General features: G+C 34.8%; 1 protein-coding gene across 1 annotated transcript in view; it reads right to left on the reverse strand.

Annotated features, from left to right (window-relative positions):
• The window catches only part of KDM7A (lysine demethylase 7A), a 52673-nt gene that overhangs the window by 21230 nt on the left and 13591 nt on the right, over positions 1-17852 (reverse strand). The window contains exons 2-9 of the mRNA XM_026724683.2: positions 12479-12564; positions 7884-8001; positions 6497-6657; positions 5996-6137; positions 4592-4778; positions 4039-4201; positions 2399-2486; positions 132-238 (exon numbers count right to left, since the gene is read on the reverse strand). Of these exons, the coding sequence (XP_026580468.1) occupies positions 132-238; positions 2399-2486; positions 4039-4201; positions 4592-4778; positions 5996-6137; positions 6497-6657; positions 7884-8001; positions 12479-12564 (1052 nt within the window). The remainder of the gene's footprint in view (positions 1-131; positions 239-2398; positions 2487-4038; positions 4202-4591; positions 4779-5995; positions 6138-6496; positions 6658-7883; positions 8002-12478; positions 12565-17852) is intronic.

Raw genomic sequence — 17852 nt, forward strand, 5'->3', positions numbered from 1 at the left:
ACCCTGATTTTTCTTAATTGCAAAGTATAAATAACTTGCTACTCTGCCTATGATGTGCTCATAGATCTATTAAATCATTGTAAAGAAAAAAAGCTTACTCTCAAATCCTTCTTAAAATATTAATTAGTTACCTTTCAAAGTTTCCATTAAGTTTTTGGCCACAAACCAACAGATGGCTTCAAAGAAAGGGAATTTGAAAAGATCTGGAGTTTTTAATCTTTTCTCCATTTCATAACACCTAAATAAACAATTCAGAAGGATTATTTTATATAAATATATAATTACTGTTCACTTTGTTCATGAAGTATAGCAAAATGAAATATTCCCTAACAACAAAAAGTTCCATCCACTGCATTCAGATATATGAAGTATGTTTTAATAAATTCCTTGAATTCAACCATTAAGAAGCAGATGTTTGCTATTAGAAGTAGTCCTTGCCTGTTGACCAATGATTTAATGACTGCTCATAGTCACAATAGCCCAGGAAGTGCTTTACTACCCATAAAACAGGAGTGTCAAACTCGCAATGTCACGTTATCGTCACATGCCGTATTGTGACTTTCCTCCCCCTTTGCTAAAACTGGGGTAGGCGTGACCAGCGCATTACGCATCCAGCCCACGGGCGGCGAGTTTGACACCCCTGCTATAAAGCATTTCTAGATATTGTAAAACATTATGCCATCTCTGCTTCCCCCACTCACAAGATTATTTTGGGTGTTTGGAAATCTGTTCACATGTATGACTTATTGACTAAGTACCTTGAAATCATATGATCACCATATGCTATCTTCTCTTCTGGCTTTCTCAGAAAGTCAATGGGGAAGTTGGCAGGGAAGGTTGCAAGTAGAGTGGACATTCCATTCCATTTTCCCAATACACTAGGAGATTTCTCCTCTTTTCCATGTAGGGAGGGAAATCGTACCGCATGGAAGAATGGAACAGAATACTGGCATTTTCCTGATCCCTCAGGAAGTGTTCTGAAATGGGTCGTAGGTGAGGTGAAAACACTAGCAAACACTAGGTTCTCATGATTATCTTGCGGGGAGGAAGCAGAAAGAGGGTCCGAGTCTCCCAGGTATGCTTGGAAGTCAAAGTCCTCTCCCTGCCTCATGAAGCCCAGGAGGTTCAGGCCCTCTCCCCAACAGCCAGCTTAATAACCACAACTGGGAGAATTTGGATTGTGGTTGTTGAGTGAAGTGATCATGTGACCACTTCACTCAACAACCAAGATGTTAGGGACAATTCTAGTCATGAATAAAGGACTATCCTTAGTCACAAGTGGAGGACTATCAATAACTTAAATAATATTTTCAGTAATGCTAGTTTATTATTTATTATTATTTAGTGTATGATGACAACATGACAGAAGAGAAGTAACATATATACAAAGTCTACATAACTATATATAAATTTCTATAGGGGTATGGCAGTTGCCTCATAACTGGATGTCTCATAACTGGACTTGCTTTGTGCAGGTCTTGTAGAGAACCAGGGAATGCATGTCATGGGCAATCTTGTCCAATATGTTTAACAGTTTACATATCAGTATCACAATCGCAACAAGAGGAATCTTTCCATCCCCACTAATACTGGGCAGGCACTTCTTCCAGTATTCTACCTAATTCTGTTCAATTTTGACCAGACAGTGCAAGAGGGCAAAACTAGGTGGTTTGGTAGAGGGATCACTTATGATCAGGCCACAAGGAGATACCTTGGACCATTCCCCAATCCATACATTCTCAGGGTTAAGCTGGGTAGATGTTAAATGAATAGCTGTTTTCCATGCTCGGCTATGGGATTTCAATTTTGTGATGGGCTGCACATTGTCTTGATGAATAGGGAGGACCTTGTTGTTCAGCATCCTTGACCATAAGCCAAATGGGAGCTTGTTGTCTTCTAAAGTGAGGAGATATGATATTGCTAAGTATTGTAATCAATGCACAGGAATGTAATGCTATGTACCAGAGATAATACGTACTGTCTCGTGAAGTTGGACATCGACCATTCGGGCATGGGCACTGTTAAGCCACATACCGGAACAATATTCAGCTGTGGAATAAACCAAAGCCAAGGCTGTTGTTCATAGGGTGTTTGCATCAGCACCCCAGGATATTCCAGCCTTCAATTAACTTTAACTAAAAAAATATATATTCCTCTTTCATACCTGTTTAACCAATTTGTTTTTAATGTAATTTTGTTTTTAAAAAAGGCAAGCAATTCAGAACAATCTATTCATTTTAACTGGATATCATATAATGATAATCCCTCTATTCTTTGCAAAATATGAGCATGTTATCTTTACAAAACTAGAAAATGATTTAATACCAATTTAACAAAGACATGTGTCTACATTTGTAGAAGCAAATAGTTGGATAAAAGAGGAAATTTCAACTCTAACCTGAGCTGCATGCCAATATTGAGGTTGTGCAAGAAGTTTCCTCCAAAAGCCATACAGTCCTGAGAAGTGAGTACAGCATGAATCCATCCTGAAACAAAAAGTTAAGCCTATATATCCACAATATCTTGTTCCCAAAAGCACAACAGAGGCAAATTATTTTAACAACGCACATATTGTTCAAATCAAAGTTTTACCATCATATTACTGTTATTTTATTGGACTATCAATATATCGATATCAGTATTGGTTTGCTGTCTCAAAAGCGTAATTAAAAATCTCTAAAATCAAATCAACAGCCAATTTCATTTAATGGTTAAGGCACCTGGCCAGAAAGTGGTAGACTGTGAATTCAAGTCCTGCCTTAATCATGAAAACCAGCTGGTTGACTTTGGGCTAGTCATTCTCTCTCAGCCCAAAGCACCTGACAGGGTCGTTGTGGTGAGAAAAATAGGAGGATAGAATATTCAGTATGTCTGCCACCTGGAATTACTTATAAAATAATAAAGGTGGGATAAACATCTAATGTAAATAAATAAATAACTCTTCCTTCTATAACTAAGTATTAATTTGAAAGCCAAATTCATTTTTCTATCTAGTTTTATCTGAAAACTTCAAAAGTTTTTGGACTACCAAATATACTGAAATATTTCATCATTTTGTATCCTTTCATAAATCTTGCTTATAAAATTAAAAATATTTTACCCTGGAGGACAGGGATATCCAACTTTGGTGACTTTATGTGTTGTGGACTCCCAAGATTGGAGTTGCCAAAGTTGGAGACAAAGGTCAACTCACTTAAAACCACCTCACTTAGCAACAGAAATTCTGGTCCCAATTGTGGTCATAAATTGAAGTCTAAATGCATTTTGTTTCATTAACCTTAGCTGCTTTTTGTTCTATATGTGTTACTATATTACAGGTTATTTATTCAACAGGAAATCTGTCTCATATATAGCAGAGGTCTCCAACCTTGGCAATTTTAATACTTGTGGACTTCAACTCCCAGAATTCCCCAGCATGGCTGACTATGTCCACAAAATCTCAAAAATTAACTTTTTTCTGAAGAACACACCTGCCAAACTGTATTACAGATGGAACTAAACTGTCAATTAAATTCAATATAACCAATGCCCTATTATATTATCAATGATTATACTAACTTGACGAATTAATAGTTCTCCCTATATTGGAATAAACAAACAAACATACATTTTTGTAAAAATTAATGTATTTTATTTATGTATGTATTTACATATGTATTTATGTATGTACGTATTTATTTATTTATTTAGCCTATATGCCACCTATTTCACCAAAGGTGACTCTACAATAAATATAATTACTGTATACATTAATAGAGCATGGAATAACAAACAGCAGTATTAAAATTCTTTTACAGGCTTCAATACACAATTATTGAAAATGTGATAGGAAATGAATAGACAAATAAATAATTCCTCAGCTATCTTCTTTTTCAAATTCTTTATCGTCTCAACTTCTATCTCTATAAATGCTTAGTAATATCTGAGTCTGTCTTCTAAATTTAAACTTAATTGTTAAATTAATTAAAAATTCTCTGAACATTAGTTATTAAGTTCCAATACATCGATATGTTAATGGACAGGGAAAGAACTTTTTACCTGTTGGAACAAATAAGGTATGTCCTTGCTTCACAACACATTTATAACATTTGTCAACTTTATCTCCAAAATATACTTCACTCTGGGTAACAGATGAACTCCAGGATTCATAAATTGCCAGATTATCATTAGTAGGTTTGATCAAGTAGAAGATCTTTTCACCCTATGCACAGAAGACATTTCATTACATGTGGTACATCTTTGCAATTTTGTATTACAACCATTAATATCACATAGGACTGCAATACAATGAAAGTATAGAACTGTATTGCTATTTAAAACGAAATTACTGCAGTTAGGAAAAAATGATAGAATGGGAGAAAAATTCTCAAATTTAACCAGCTGGCTAAACAAAATCAGAAATCTATGCAGTTTTCCTTGTGAATAGCAAAACAAGCAATTCAATAAGTGAGAAATATGTATTATTTTGTCCAATCATTATTCTCTCTCACACACACACATATATCCAGAGATATGTAAAAGAAAACATTCAAAAATTTTAAAATAAGAATGCAGTACTTTTGTATATGAAGGAAATTAATAGTTTTCTTACCCAAAGAACATGATACCAAACAGAAGTGCCTCCAAAATCAATATGAAAATCTGTGTAGCTATCTTGAACTCCCATTAAGCAATACTTCTGAACAAAAGGCTTAGGGAAGACCGAGTCATCTGGCCAGTAATTTTCAACCCATGAAAGTTTTCTGGCAATTTCAGGAACTTCCACTAATTCAGACATCCTTTAAAATTCAAAACAGGAAATGCAATTTGAATATGACTAATGATTTCTTAATATATACAAATACAAAAAATATTTCCTCTAGTAATATTTTGACTCATACTACTATTTAGATTGGACTGTTAACACCAAAGATAGAGAATTAGTCCAATGTATGACTTATTTAATTATGCTACACATTCTCTGAAGTGGAACGTATATAGACTATAATGAGATTTGAATGAAGAAAAAAACAGAATGGAAGTCTCCATCTAAATCCAAATTTTTAATTATTATATATCAACAGTATAAAATAATTATACAGAAAAATTGATGGTCTCTTATTTCAAATTAGACCTATTTTACTAGTTGAAATGTTCAAGAAGAGATTATTAGTTAATTCAATCAACTATTTTTGTATATTTTAAATAACTGGTTTATAAGAATATGGTTATGACTACATATGTGTTTGTGTATGTGATTTCAAATTGGGAATTAGAAGTCATGCAAGAGTATGAAATTACAAAGTAGCTTTAGCGGATTATCTTTCTAAAATACAGAATATCCCACATGTTGATCTCTATGCAGAACTACAATATTAAATACAATGTGTTTAGTAGTTAGCATTTGCTAATAGATTAGGTTTAGAGGCATAAACCCAGGCATATTTTCATTTTTTAATTAAAAAATAAAGGCTATTTTTAAAGTAATGTAACCTCTAACAAACTTTTGAAAAATATTTTTATTCGCCTTGCATATATTTGTCAGCTGTCTCAGATAAGCTGGATAGGAAACACAACTGGATGAACTGAATTTTACTTTATTCTAAAGCTACATTAACAGAATCTTGCAAGTTTGAAAGTACAAAAGTTCCCACCATATCTTTTAACTGTTTCATCCATGAGGAAATATATTTTCTAAGTTGCTTTCTCTGACCTTTAAAGCTACTGGGGGTTCCTGCCCCTCTTGTCTGATTATTTCCTAAATTGTATCTCTTCCCCACTTTCCCAAAGGTCATTCCCACAGTCCACTAAACATATAAGAAAAATATGTAGATAAGCCCTTTCCAAAGAAAAAGCAATTGCATTATTCATCCTTTATTTAGGATAACCCCAAGCTTTAAGTACATATCAACTTCATATTTCGTTATTGAAATTATTCAGAAGATCTGCAATTATTGTTATATGCTACAGTTTTAAATATAAGCATTTTATACATATAGGAAAATTGTATACTCACTTTGTGTCTGAGAATTCAAGGCTTATCACATTTAATACTTTTGGTCTCTCAGGGTTTGTAAAATACTTGACGTAATTATGGAGCTTTATTTTGCTATCTGCTTGTCTTGCCACATCAATAACATCAATCACTTTTTCACCACCTGTAAAAATGAAAAAGTTAAATCACTGCATAAACCAGTCAGCAAAGGTCTATAGAAATTACAACTCAGGATTATGGGAATATAGTAATATATGCTTATGTAACTATCATTTTTTTTCTGAAAATCCTGAAACTGTTAAAGAGAAAATATAGCTAAACATTAATGTTTTGAGTATTCCATTCATTCAGGTTAGATTAATCTCAAGACATGATATTTAAAGCTTACAACTGAAACCAAAGCTTTTAAGAATTAATCAAGTGTTCTCAGAAAATGTCACAACCATAAAATATTTCAGAAAAAGAATATTTAAACCCGTTTACTTTTCCTTGCCCTTTTGTGTTTGAACCAACAGTCCATACCTACATAATGTTCCACATCTAGAACAGAAAACGTAGAAGGTGGGAGCCTGAGACCTAAGCCATCTAATTTAGGTACCATAATGGGAACGTCAAACCCATGCTTTTCCAGGTATCTTTGTGTCAATTGGCTTCCATGCATTTTCAAAATGATTTCATCAGCACTAGAAAGAAAAATATATATATATATATGTATATATACATATACATGTATTACTTTTAAAATAGAAGCAGAATTTTTAAAAACCCTGTGAGTGAATGTTGCAGCAGTAGAAATATTTTTGAAGTGAAATATAAAGTTTCTGTCCTTCCCAACATTTATTATATCTGATCATTTTCAGCAACTTGCTTTAACTAATCATAATGTTAACATCTGACACTGAAGCAATTCTGCCTTGGTAAGGCCACACGTGGAATAATGTATCCAATTTTAGTCGCCACAATGTAAAAAAGATGTTGAGACTCTAGAAAGAGTACAGAGAAGAGCAACAAAGATAATTAGGAGACTGGAGGCTAAAACATATAAAGAACAGTGCTGGAACTGAATATGTCTAGTCTTATGAAAAGAAGGACTAGGGATAACATAATAGCAGTGTTCCAATATCTAAGGGGCTGCCACAAAGAAGAGGGAGTCAAACTATTCTCCAAAGAACAAGAAACAAGGAGAGTCGCAACTTAGAAATAAGGAAAAATTTCCTGACAGTTAGAACAATTTAATCAATGGAACAACTTGCCTCCGGAAGTTGTAAATGCTCCAACTGGAAGTTTTTAAAATTAGATAACCACTTGTCTGAAGTGGTATAGGGTTTCCTGCCTAAGCAGGGGTTGGACTAGAAAACCTCCAAGGTTTCTTCCAACTCTGTTATTCTAACCTGATTCTAATTCTTCTAGAATGTCTTTTAATATTATTGGATATATAGTTTTAACTTCCGCAAATAAACACTGAAATCCTGATGACATTCATATCCTCTAGAGCAGGGGTAGGGAAACTTGGCTCTTTTGTCACTTAGGACTTCAACTTCTAGAATTCCTGAGTGAGCCATAAAAGGTTCCCCATTCCTGGCTTACTGGTTTTTCAGTTGTGGGGGAAATCAATTTTTGACTTGAATCGGACTGTTTAACATACAAATGTAGGACGGACTACATTTGTATATTAAACAGCCCCATTCAAGTCAAAAATTGATTTCCCCACAACTGAAAAACCAGTAAGCCAGGAATGGGGAACCTTTTATGGCTCACTCAGGAATTCTAGAAGTTGAAGTCCTAAGTGATAAAAGAGCCAAGTTTCCCTACACCCTGCTCTAGAGTGATATAGTTAAAGCATGAATTCAGAATCACTATTTGAAGCAACTACATATACTTTTAAATTTTCAATTTCAACTGATCTTACCTTGGGAATGAACGGGCACGTAGCTGTTTAACAAATGTTCGGGTTCCAGCTTGAACTGGTTTTGAACCATCATCATATTCTGTATAGTCATGTCTGTGCCAGTTCCTCCTCTTCTTCACTACATGGTGAAAAATGTAACCGTCAATTTAAGATAGAAGAGAATCAAATCACATTTAGCTATGAAATTCTCCAGGAGCCTGTCAAAACTATTTCTCTATTAGAAATGAATTATTCAGGGTTTTTGCTAGGATCACATTGGAAGGGAAAAAGAATGAGAAAAGAGGAAAATGTACAATACACCAAACTTTTTGGAGAATAAGGGCATTACCATGACGCATAATACAAATGTGCATTCTACCCTTTCTTCAATATACTATAGTCAGATGAGTTCCTCTGTTATTTTCTAACTATTCCCAAGATGTTATTTTTAGCACGTATAATTGGCTCAAGGTCGCTGAGAGAATTTTTTTGTTGAATAGGGATTTGAATTAAGGCTCCCTGTTTCCTCTCAGCAAATGTAAATGAATTTCAGATCTGATCCTGCCACCAGTAAATTATTATTAAAATCTTTCTTTTTCTTCATCCAGAATTAAAGGAAATATTTTTAAAGATATAAGAAAAACTCTGAATGCAGTTTTATAAGCATCCTAAATTGAAACTTTATAATACATAAAAAATTGTTAAACGACAAGATGCAGTATCATGCCAAATGGAATATATTCCAGAGATACATTTTTATTCATTTGCAGTCTGCAGTGTTCATGCAAGACATTTGGTATGGTAACATGTAGCTGTAGGCTTTGAACTATTCCACTTAAATGTTTCTTGCTCACTAAAGCATCCATTATTTCCGAACACATAAATTCTATTGCTACAATTATGTCAATGAACAGAATTGTATTACAAAGTTTAAACTTTCCTTTCAAATGTACTGGTTAAATTTTACTATACAAAGTAATTCTAAAACCTTAATTTGAAAATCCATACTGAGCAAATTCTGCTTGCCAATGTTGTGAACACAACTTTAGAGTAATTGGAGCCTAGCAATAAAGATTTACATTTGCCTGGATATGTCTATAAAAGACCAATATTACAAGATCGTCTGTGCTGAAAACTGTTTTTAATATTTTCAAATAAAGTTGTCCTAATAGTGTAAACCAATTTATTTAACAGCTTGCCATGAGAACTGCAGGATTTTCTGTATATCACAACAGATGGGGATGAATGCCACACCTTCAAGAACTCAAACAGTTTATATTCAATAGCAGTTGCAGAAGAAACATTTAGGCATAGCCCTGTGATATCCATGTTGTATTTTCCAATTTTCAGTACACATATTTGTATGTAAACTACCCCTATCGTTTTATTCAAATGTATACAGCTGTTTCTTCAAATTCAACCACCGGTTTAGATGGTGGTAGATAATAGCCAATGGCATCTGACAGTTTTTAGACAGGCAGATGAACTACAGAAAATATAAGACAAAGATTTTGAGGTAACTGATTCCAGCTAAAAATATCTATTAACAGCCACAAATAATCGTAGCTAGAAAATATATCTTTATCTATCTATCTATCTATCTATCTATCTATCTATCTATCTATCTATCTATCTATCTATCTTAAAAGGTAAATGATTACCTCATACAAGGTGCTCAATATTTACACTAAAAAGATTTGAATGGATTTAATAAGCACCATTTCAACATCAAACTAATAAATTAGATTACTAGAGTCTAGTAGGTTTGAATACATCTGTTGCACAGATGAGCATAACATACATTAATCAGCATTATATTGTTTTTGTATTTGAACAGTGATTTCAATTTGAGATTTAGATGGCAATATAAATAGGTGAATTATGTACATAAAATCATATTGGCTTTATCTCCATAGTAGATTTGTTCAGGCAGATCTTGCATAGTAGATAGCATACTAAAAACATCACCTAGACGACAAAGGTCCTTATAGTCAAAGATCCCTTTCAACTCTGTTATTTTGTTCTTTCTCGTAGGCCAGCTTGGTCTCTCCAGTACTCAGTAAGCCTTTATGGTATACTAGTTTCATTGCCCTTCTTCATTGTCCTTCAGATATTCAATGCCCTTTTTTATCTTCAAGTCTCTGGTGTACTTGCAACATTCCAGTCACCCCATTTTAGTTGGTAAGTAGAGTCTGACATGCCTCTCAATCCATCTTTTTACAATTGATTCAGTCTGATTAATGGGATGGAATCAATGGGTCAAGAAGATAAGTGTCAGACTACCTAGAAATGACAAAATGTCCACTTCTCAAGAAACTCATTCGGGATGTTACAATTCATAACAGTTACTGAATAACTACTGGTTAGTCACAATGTCTCTTTCTTATGAAAATTGTTTGAGAAAAGAATAACTATAATTTCAGATACTCATTAAAAACCATTCATTTGGCCCTATTTTAAACAGGATTCAGGACCAGTGCAATTTGATATAACTGATCATGCTAACCCTGTGAATCAGCTCACTGTATTAGAAGTGGGGGACACCTAACTTCAAGACAAAATATAAAACATTTTTAAGGGAGTAGGATCATCTTACCTTAGTCTCATCACAACAAAGCTATAAGAATAAATATTATTTATGGGGACACAAACCATTTCCATGCCAAGGGCTACATTAAGAATTGAATGGTATCATGTCAAGCTTTCAAAACATTGGATCTCAAACTAGATGAATCCGTTTCTTCTGCCTATATATTTTTTTCCGCAAACTCAAAAACTGGGTGAGTGATTCCCAAATTACTTTTGACATCAGGGAATTACCTTTGTGAAGACTACGATGGTAAGTATACTTTATTCAGCATATAAAGATAACTTTTATGAATATTTGCAAAAATAAAAGAATAATTTGATTTTGCCATTAAGCAGTCATGTATTCCTTCATACTCCATACCAAGGTATGATCAAGATAAACCAATAGGTAATCTGTAATATTTTTATGGCCAGAGTAATAAGTAGATTGAAAGGGAGGAGGAAGAAAAGGAGGAGGAGGAGGAGGAGGAGGAGGAAGAGGAGGAGGAGGAGGATTGCTATTATAATTATTTTTTAAAATCAGCTTTTTAAGTGGCAGTATACATGGCTGTCACATCTTCAGATGGACAATGATGAAAACTAGGGCACTTTGGGGGAGGGGATGGAGAGATGATAAAATGTGTTGTTATATTTGACAAAAATCAAACAGTGTTTTTTTTTAAAAAAAATCTGCTTCTGAATTTTAGTTGTGCATTTGAGATGGTAAAAGAAAAAAATGTAATTATCTTTGATTTTATCCTTCCACTCTCTTTGCATTTAATAAAGATGAACAAAGAAAAAGGAACAAAAGACAGTTCACTTGGCTTGAATCCCAGAAGATAACCAGCTATCTGACCAAACAAGTCACTTAAGGAATAAGAAGAGAAACTCTAATTTTTATTACTTAAATATTGATAGATACTATTCAGTTTGCAAAAAAAAAAATCTTAGCTACATTACTGTTCTGAAATGTAGACAATGACAACAGCTGCTAAATTGCAGGAGTACAACAAAGAAGGACAGCAAAATTGTTGTAAGCTTACCTGAAATAAGCTTACAACTATTTGGAAGATCATGTGATTTTTTTAATGAAACTTTTATTTTTCTGATGTGATATATTTCTGACTGTTTTGAACATTATGAGTGGGCTGCAACAAGAGGAGGAACAACTTATAACCTTTACCTTCCAGCTTCTCCGTTGACTGCCTGTGAGAAGTCAGCAGGGCAAGTCACAAACCACTATAAGCACAAGCTGGTTGCCATGCATGAAAATCACATGATCATGGTGTTGCAGCAATGGCCATATTTTTAGTTACATGCTTTAATTATATATTCTGCCATACAAATGTTGTAGATAAATCATATTCAACATAATCTCTCAAGTCTTTAAAATCCTATTAGAAATCAAGTGATCTGAAGAACAGCTCTCTTGTTAAGCTCAAGCATTCTGGTAAAATATCTTCCATTCTATTTTCAGAGTTGGGGTTAACATTAGGTTTTTACTACTGAAATTGCATCTATACATGTAGACATATTTCACCAAACATATTGTGATATGTTTCCCAAGTATGTTATTGCCGTGATGGTTAGAATGCAGTGTTGAAGGCTAATTCTGCTGACTGCCAGCAGTTCGATCCTCACCGGCTCAAGGTTGACTCAACCTTCCATCCTTCCAAGGTTGATAAAATGAGGGCCTAGAGTGCTGAGGGCAATATGCTAACTCTGTAAACCACTTAGAGAGGGCTGCAAAGCACTATGAAGCGGTATATAAGTCTAAGTGCTATTGCTAGTATTATACAGCTTAATCTCTTACAATAATCAATAGATATAGTAGATTCCAAAGGGGACAAATGCATACTTCTTTGTTAATGATGGAAACAGTTAAAGGTAAAATCAGAGTATAAACAACTTTGAAATATAACTTCAAAATGACATTGCATAATTATCTAGGATAACCATGATATCATCAGTTATAAAAATAATTTGTATTCAGTATTGAGTCCACCTTAACCTAAATTGTGCAAAATGCTTTAAAATTCATCACTTACTTAAGGAGGGTCCATGTAGAACTGCACAATTGGGACAGTGGTAAAGATCAATATCAACAGCATGGTGTTCTTCTACTCTGACACAACTAAAAAAGAGAGAAGAAACAAATTTCAGGAAACTTTATTTTAGTATCAGCTTTCCAGAACTTATACCAGCAATTTCTTATTTTGTTTACTCTTCAATATCTTCATTAACGACTTAGATGAGGGAATAGAAGGGGAACTTACCAAATTTGAGATGATACTAAACTAGCAGGAATAGCTAACACCCAGGAAGATAGGCTCAAGATCCCGGTGGATCTTGACAGACTAGAACACTGGGCCATATCTAACAAAATGAAATTCAATGTAGAGAAAAGTAAAGCCCTACGCTTAGGCAAGAAAAACCAAAAGTACACACATATAGACTGGGTGAAACCAGGCTCAACAGCAGGAACTGTGAGAGGGATCTTGGAGTCTTAGTGGACAACCAGATAAATATGAGCCAGCAATGTGCAGCAGCAGCCAAAAAAGCTAATGCAATCCTAAGTTGCATTAACAGAGGGATACAATCGAGATCAAGGGAGGTACTAATACCACTCTATAAAGCCTTAGTAAGACCACAGTTTTGTTCACCACATTATAAAAAAGATGTTGAGACTCTATAAAAAGTACAGAGAAGAGCAACCAGGATGATTAGGGGACTGGAGACTAAACATATGAAGAACAGTTACAGGAACTGGGCATGGCTAGTCTAGTAAAGAGAAGGACCAGGGGAGACATAACAGCAGTCTTCCAATATTTGAGGGGCTGCCACAGAGAGGAAGGGATCAAGCTATTTCCTAAAGCACCCGAAGGCCAGACAAGGAATAATGGGTGGAAACTGAACAAGGAGACATTTAACCTGGAAATAAGGAGAAACTTTCTGACAGTGAGAACAATCAACCAATGGAACAGCTTGTCCTCGGAAGTTGTGGGAGTGCCATCACTTGAGACTTTCAAGAAGAGATTGGACTGCCATTTGTCTGAAATGGTGTAGGATCTCCTACTTGGGTGGGGGGTTGGACTAGATGATCTATAAGGTCCCTTCCAACACTGATTATCTGTTATCTGTTTTACCATATCCAGGATGACGGAGACAGAAACATATTTCCTGGGCAACTAAGACCATATAAAAAATATGATTTACTCATATTCTGCTAGATAGAATGTACTGCAAAATAGCTGTGCTTTTGTACCATTGAAATTAGTTCAAATGATTTTAACTAATTTAAGCACAATTATCTTAAACTAGAGCTAATCCCTTAAATCAGGGGTGTCAAACTCGATTTCATTGAGGGCCACATCAGGGTTGTGCTTGACCTTGGGGAGCCAGGGTGGACATGGCCAGATCAATGTCACTCGTGTCAGGGGGCCCTAGCGCTCTGCAAGTGCAACTGGGCTCCTGAGCTCCATTTTCAGTTGCGACAGCCTCCTGCAACCCTTTGCCAATGAAAATGGAGCTGGCAGAGAGGCACCACAGACCAGTTCTTCGCTGTTTCCAGGGCAGCCTCACGGGCCAGATCTAAGCACCCCATGTGCTGGATCCAGCCCATGGGCCTTGATTCTGACACCTCTGCTCTAAATCAAAGCAGAATGATTTAGATTCAAATATAATTTCACTAATTAGTTCAAATGGTGATTTGAGGAAGTTCACTATCTTACAGTCTGGCCTTGTAGAGTGGGATTTTTACAATGGTTTTGATTCCAGTGGACTTTGAGAAGATTGTATTTTTTTAAAAAAATCTGATGAGTCAGGTGGCAGTAATGCAGGAACACTACCAAAACTCCTATAGTAATCCAGTCATTTATGTAACGATATATGTAGTTCAGGGTTGAACTACTGAGTCTTTGTTGCTCTCTGAGCTTGGCTGTTTGTTGCAGACATTTCCTTACACAATTAGGTAACACTATCAGTGGTCTTCAGCGTGGGGTTTGTTCCCTGTTTATATACAATAGCTTGCCCTGTCAGTGTTAGTACAGGTGTGGTTTTTTCCTTTTGTTTCTTAACTTGAAACTTGACTTAGTTTTACTTAATTAAATATTTTAAGTAAACCAAAAGAACCAGCAGCCCTAGAATTAAAAAAAACAGGAGAATTACAGAGTCATACAGAACATACGGTGTAAGGATGTTAACAGCCACTATATTGGACAGACAGACAGAGCATTAGCAGAGCACATCCATGGATACCAACTAGCAGTCAGAAAACATGATGAAAAATATTTATCCTGCGACACATGACAGACTCATCCACTGTTTCAGTTGGGAAATTGTGAGCAACCTAGACCAAGCTAAATCCAAAAACACTAAGGAATTCCTGGAAGTTTGACATTCAGACAAATCAGCCATTAATAGACACATAGAGATAAAACATGTTTACCTACAACAAATGAACAATTAAAAAACAAAGAAGGAAACAAAAAGACCAGAGCACAGTATCTGCAGCAGCCTACACCCAGATAAGCAGGGATTAACACCAGACATCAACATCAAACAATATCCTAATCAAGGAATTACCAAGGAGAAAACCACACCTACAACAACAACTGGCAGGGCAAGCAACTATATGTAAGCAGGAAGCAAACACCACATACTTATTAGCACTGATATTACCTAATTGGGTAATGAAATGTCTGCAAACCACCAAGGTGAGAGAGCATCAAGGAGTCTGCCAGTAATCCCCCAGAGGCAGTGGTGGGATTATTATTTTTTTACTACCGGTTCTGTGGGAGTGGCTTGGTGGGCATGGCAGGGGAAGGATACTATAAAATCTCCAGTCAGAGGGGGTATTTGCCAGTTCTCAGAACTACTCAAAATTTCTGCTACTAGTTCTCCAGAACTGGTCAGAACCTGCTGAATACCTGCTGGATCAGTTATACAGTACGTGGACCTTGTGATCATTGGTAGGTATTAGAGGTTAGAGCAAGTTTGAAAAATGGATAAAATGGATAAATCCATGAATCTAAACATGTATCAAAACTATCCACCAAGCACAGTAACCTATTATTGAAATTCAATACCAGTTTGATCAATAAATAAATATTCTTTAAATTTAAACGCTAGAAGCTTAAATTTCTAGTCTTCAAATCCAGAAAATTTTTCCTTAGATATTAAGATAAATGTGAAAGATTCCTTCCCTCCTTCCTTCCCTCCCTCCCTCCTTCCCTTCCATTCTGCTTGCTTAACATAATTATGTTTAATTTCAGTGGGAAAAATGTTCCATACGGCAGTCCTTAACCACTAGGGAACACTTAAGAGAAACAGTGGATAAAATAAAAACCAGGAACAAGACCTTACATAAACTTTCTGCAAGTGTTACAGCTTGCAGGATATCAGTTCTTGCTTTGGTATATTCAGTGGTTGAATATTATCCTAACGCTGTAGGGTTAAATAGTGTTCACACAAAAGCAATGGACACCCAGCTTAATAATACTATCAGGCTCATACCAGGAACTCTTGAACTGATACCTTCCAAATGGTTACCTTACTATCTAACACATGAATCCTACACCTTAGAAGAAAATCAGCCTTAAACAGGGAGTGACAGAAACGCGAGGCAAATCAATTATTATCTAGACACAAGGACTGTCATGATCAAATACTCAAGACTCAAATCTTGGGACCTGTGGTGGAAACTTCTACAGCAATTAGTCAGAGAAGGCTTTGGATATTGAGAGTATGGCAGAAGGAATGGACAACTTCTAACCAGATCTATTTAATTTGTGTCTGATCCAGTACAATGCCCCTTCAGCTTTGATCCTCCAAGGAAAAACTGGACAACAGATCCAATCTAACCATGGCAGGTGCCAATATTGGAAATATAAATGGGAGCTGGCTTGACTAACTGTGACTGTAGGAACATCCCACAAACTTTTCATTATATTGATCCCTTCAAGAATTACATCATCTAGAGGGCACTGTTGTCCAATGACTAAATGATCTAGATATCCAGCCATAAGCTTAGACACTCTATAACTGCCCATACATAATTTAATTTTATTCATTTTTATTATGCATTTTAAAATAATTAACTTTCTTGGTTTATACACATTTTATATGTTGTTTTTGTGAATTTTATGCACTAACACTGTATTCTGTTATGCCTTATGAAATAAACAAATAAACAAAGATGGTATAGCCCTTGAACCAGCGTGCCTCGAAATCCAGAGTCATCCAGCCTTGTCAAGGTTCAGCTGAAGATTTCTATTTCTGATCCAGAATCTCAGAGCCTCTAGGTACTGGGATAAGATGAAAAAATTATCTGAGTACTGATAAAAGTAAACCTTAGTCAAGAAAGTATAATGTGATAGAACATTTAATAAATAATTTATTTCTTGCCCAACTCTTCCTTCCATGAAATCATTAGTTTTATTGAGGGAGGAGGGGTGTTTGCACATTTTTTTTTTGATATATGGTTTTTGCAAAGACCAAAACCTCCTGACTGTGCTTCCTGAAGAACATATGTAGATAAACCCAATAAATCATAATAATGTGAATTACCCTAGAAATTAAAAACTACAAATCTGCAATACTTGTACAGAATTACATTACAGGAATAGGAAACTGTTTCAAATGAAGTATATATACTAATTTGTGCTGTACAATTTAAGTAGTTTGAAGGTGATAACTGACCAATATCAGTATCACCAATTTCAGCTGAAGGAAAGCTCAAGCTACTAAGTAGAAAGAAAGACAGCCAATTCAATGCTACCACTACTAAATCTAGAAAATATATACTAATTATACCTATTATCTATATCTATTATTGGGTTGTTATGATTCCCATACTGTACTGTAAATTGCCAGAGTTTTAATATTGTGCAGTGTACACATTTCTCCAATAAATAAATTAATATAACTTCTTTCAGGACCCAATCTAGGAAAACAATTGCTATGAACACAAATTCATTGTGAGGCTTTTATGATACATCAAAAGTAATGAAACATGTGGGCAAAGGGATTTTTAAAAAATGAAATTGAATATGTGAAGCACTGTATGATTCAATGGGCAAAATCTTTGGGTATAATATAATACTTGAACAATAATAAAACATATGGATGAAGGGTTTAAAAATTACATTGAATATAATTTACAAGAATTTTTATAAAATGAAACTGTTGGTATTTAACACCTAATTATTTGTCAAAAATGTATAAAGGTATTTCAACTATATGTTGGAAATGTAAATGTAAAGAAGAAACTTTTATCATGTTTCATGGACTTCTGATAAGGCAAAGGGATACTTGTGTAAGATTCATATTTTAATATAGAAATTCTCAAAATGATTATAAAAATCAAACCAGATACTTTTTTTTTAGGTTTAATGGATAAAGAACTTGAAAAAAAATTGGAAC

The sequence above is a fragment of the Pseudonaja textilis genome, chromosome 5 (genome assembly GCF_049901715.1).
Source record: "Pseudonaja textilis isolate UNSWEBS1 chromosome 5, rPseTex1.2, whole genome shotgun sequence".
Lineage (NCBI taxonomy): Eukaryota > Metazoa > Chordata > Lepidosauria > Squamata > Elapidae > Pseudonaja > Pseudonaja textilis.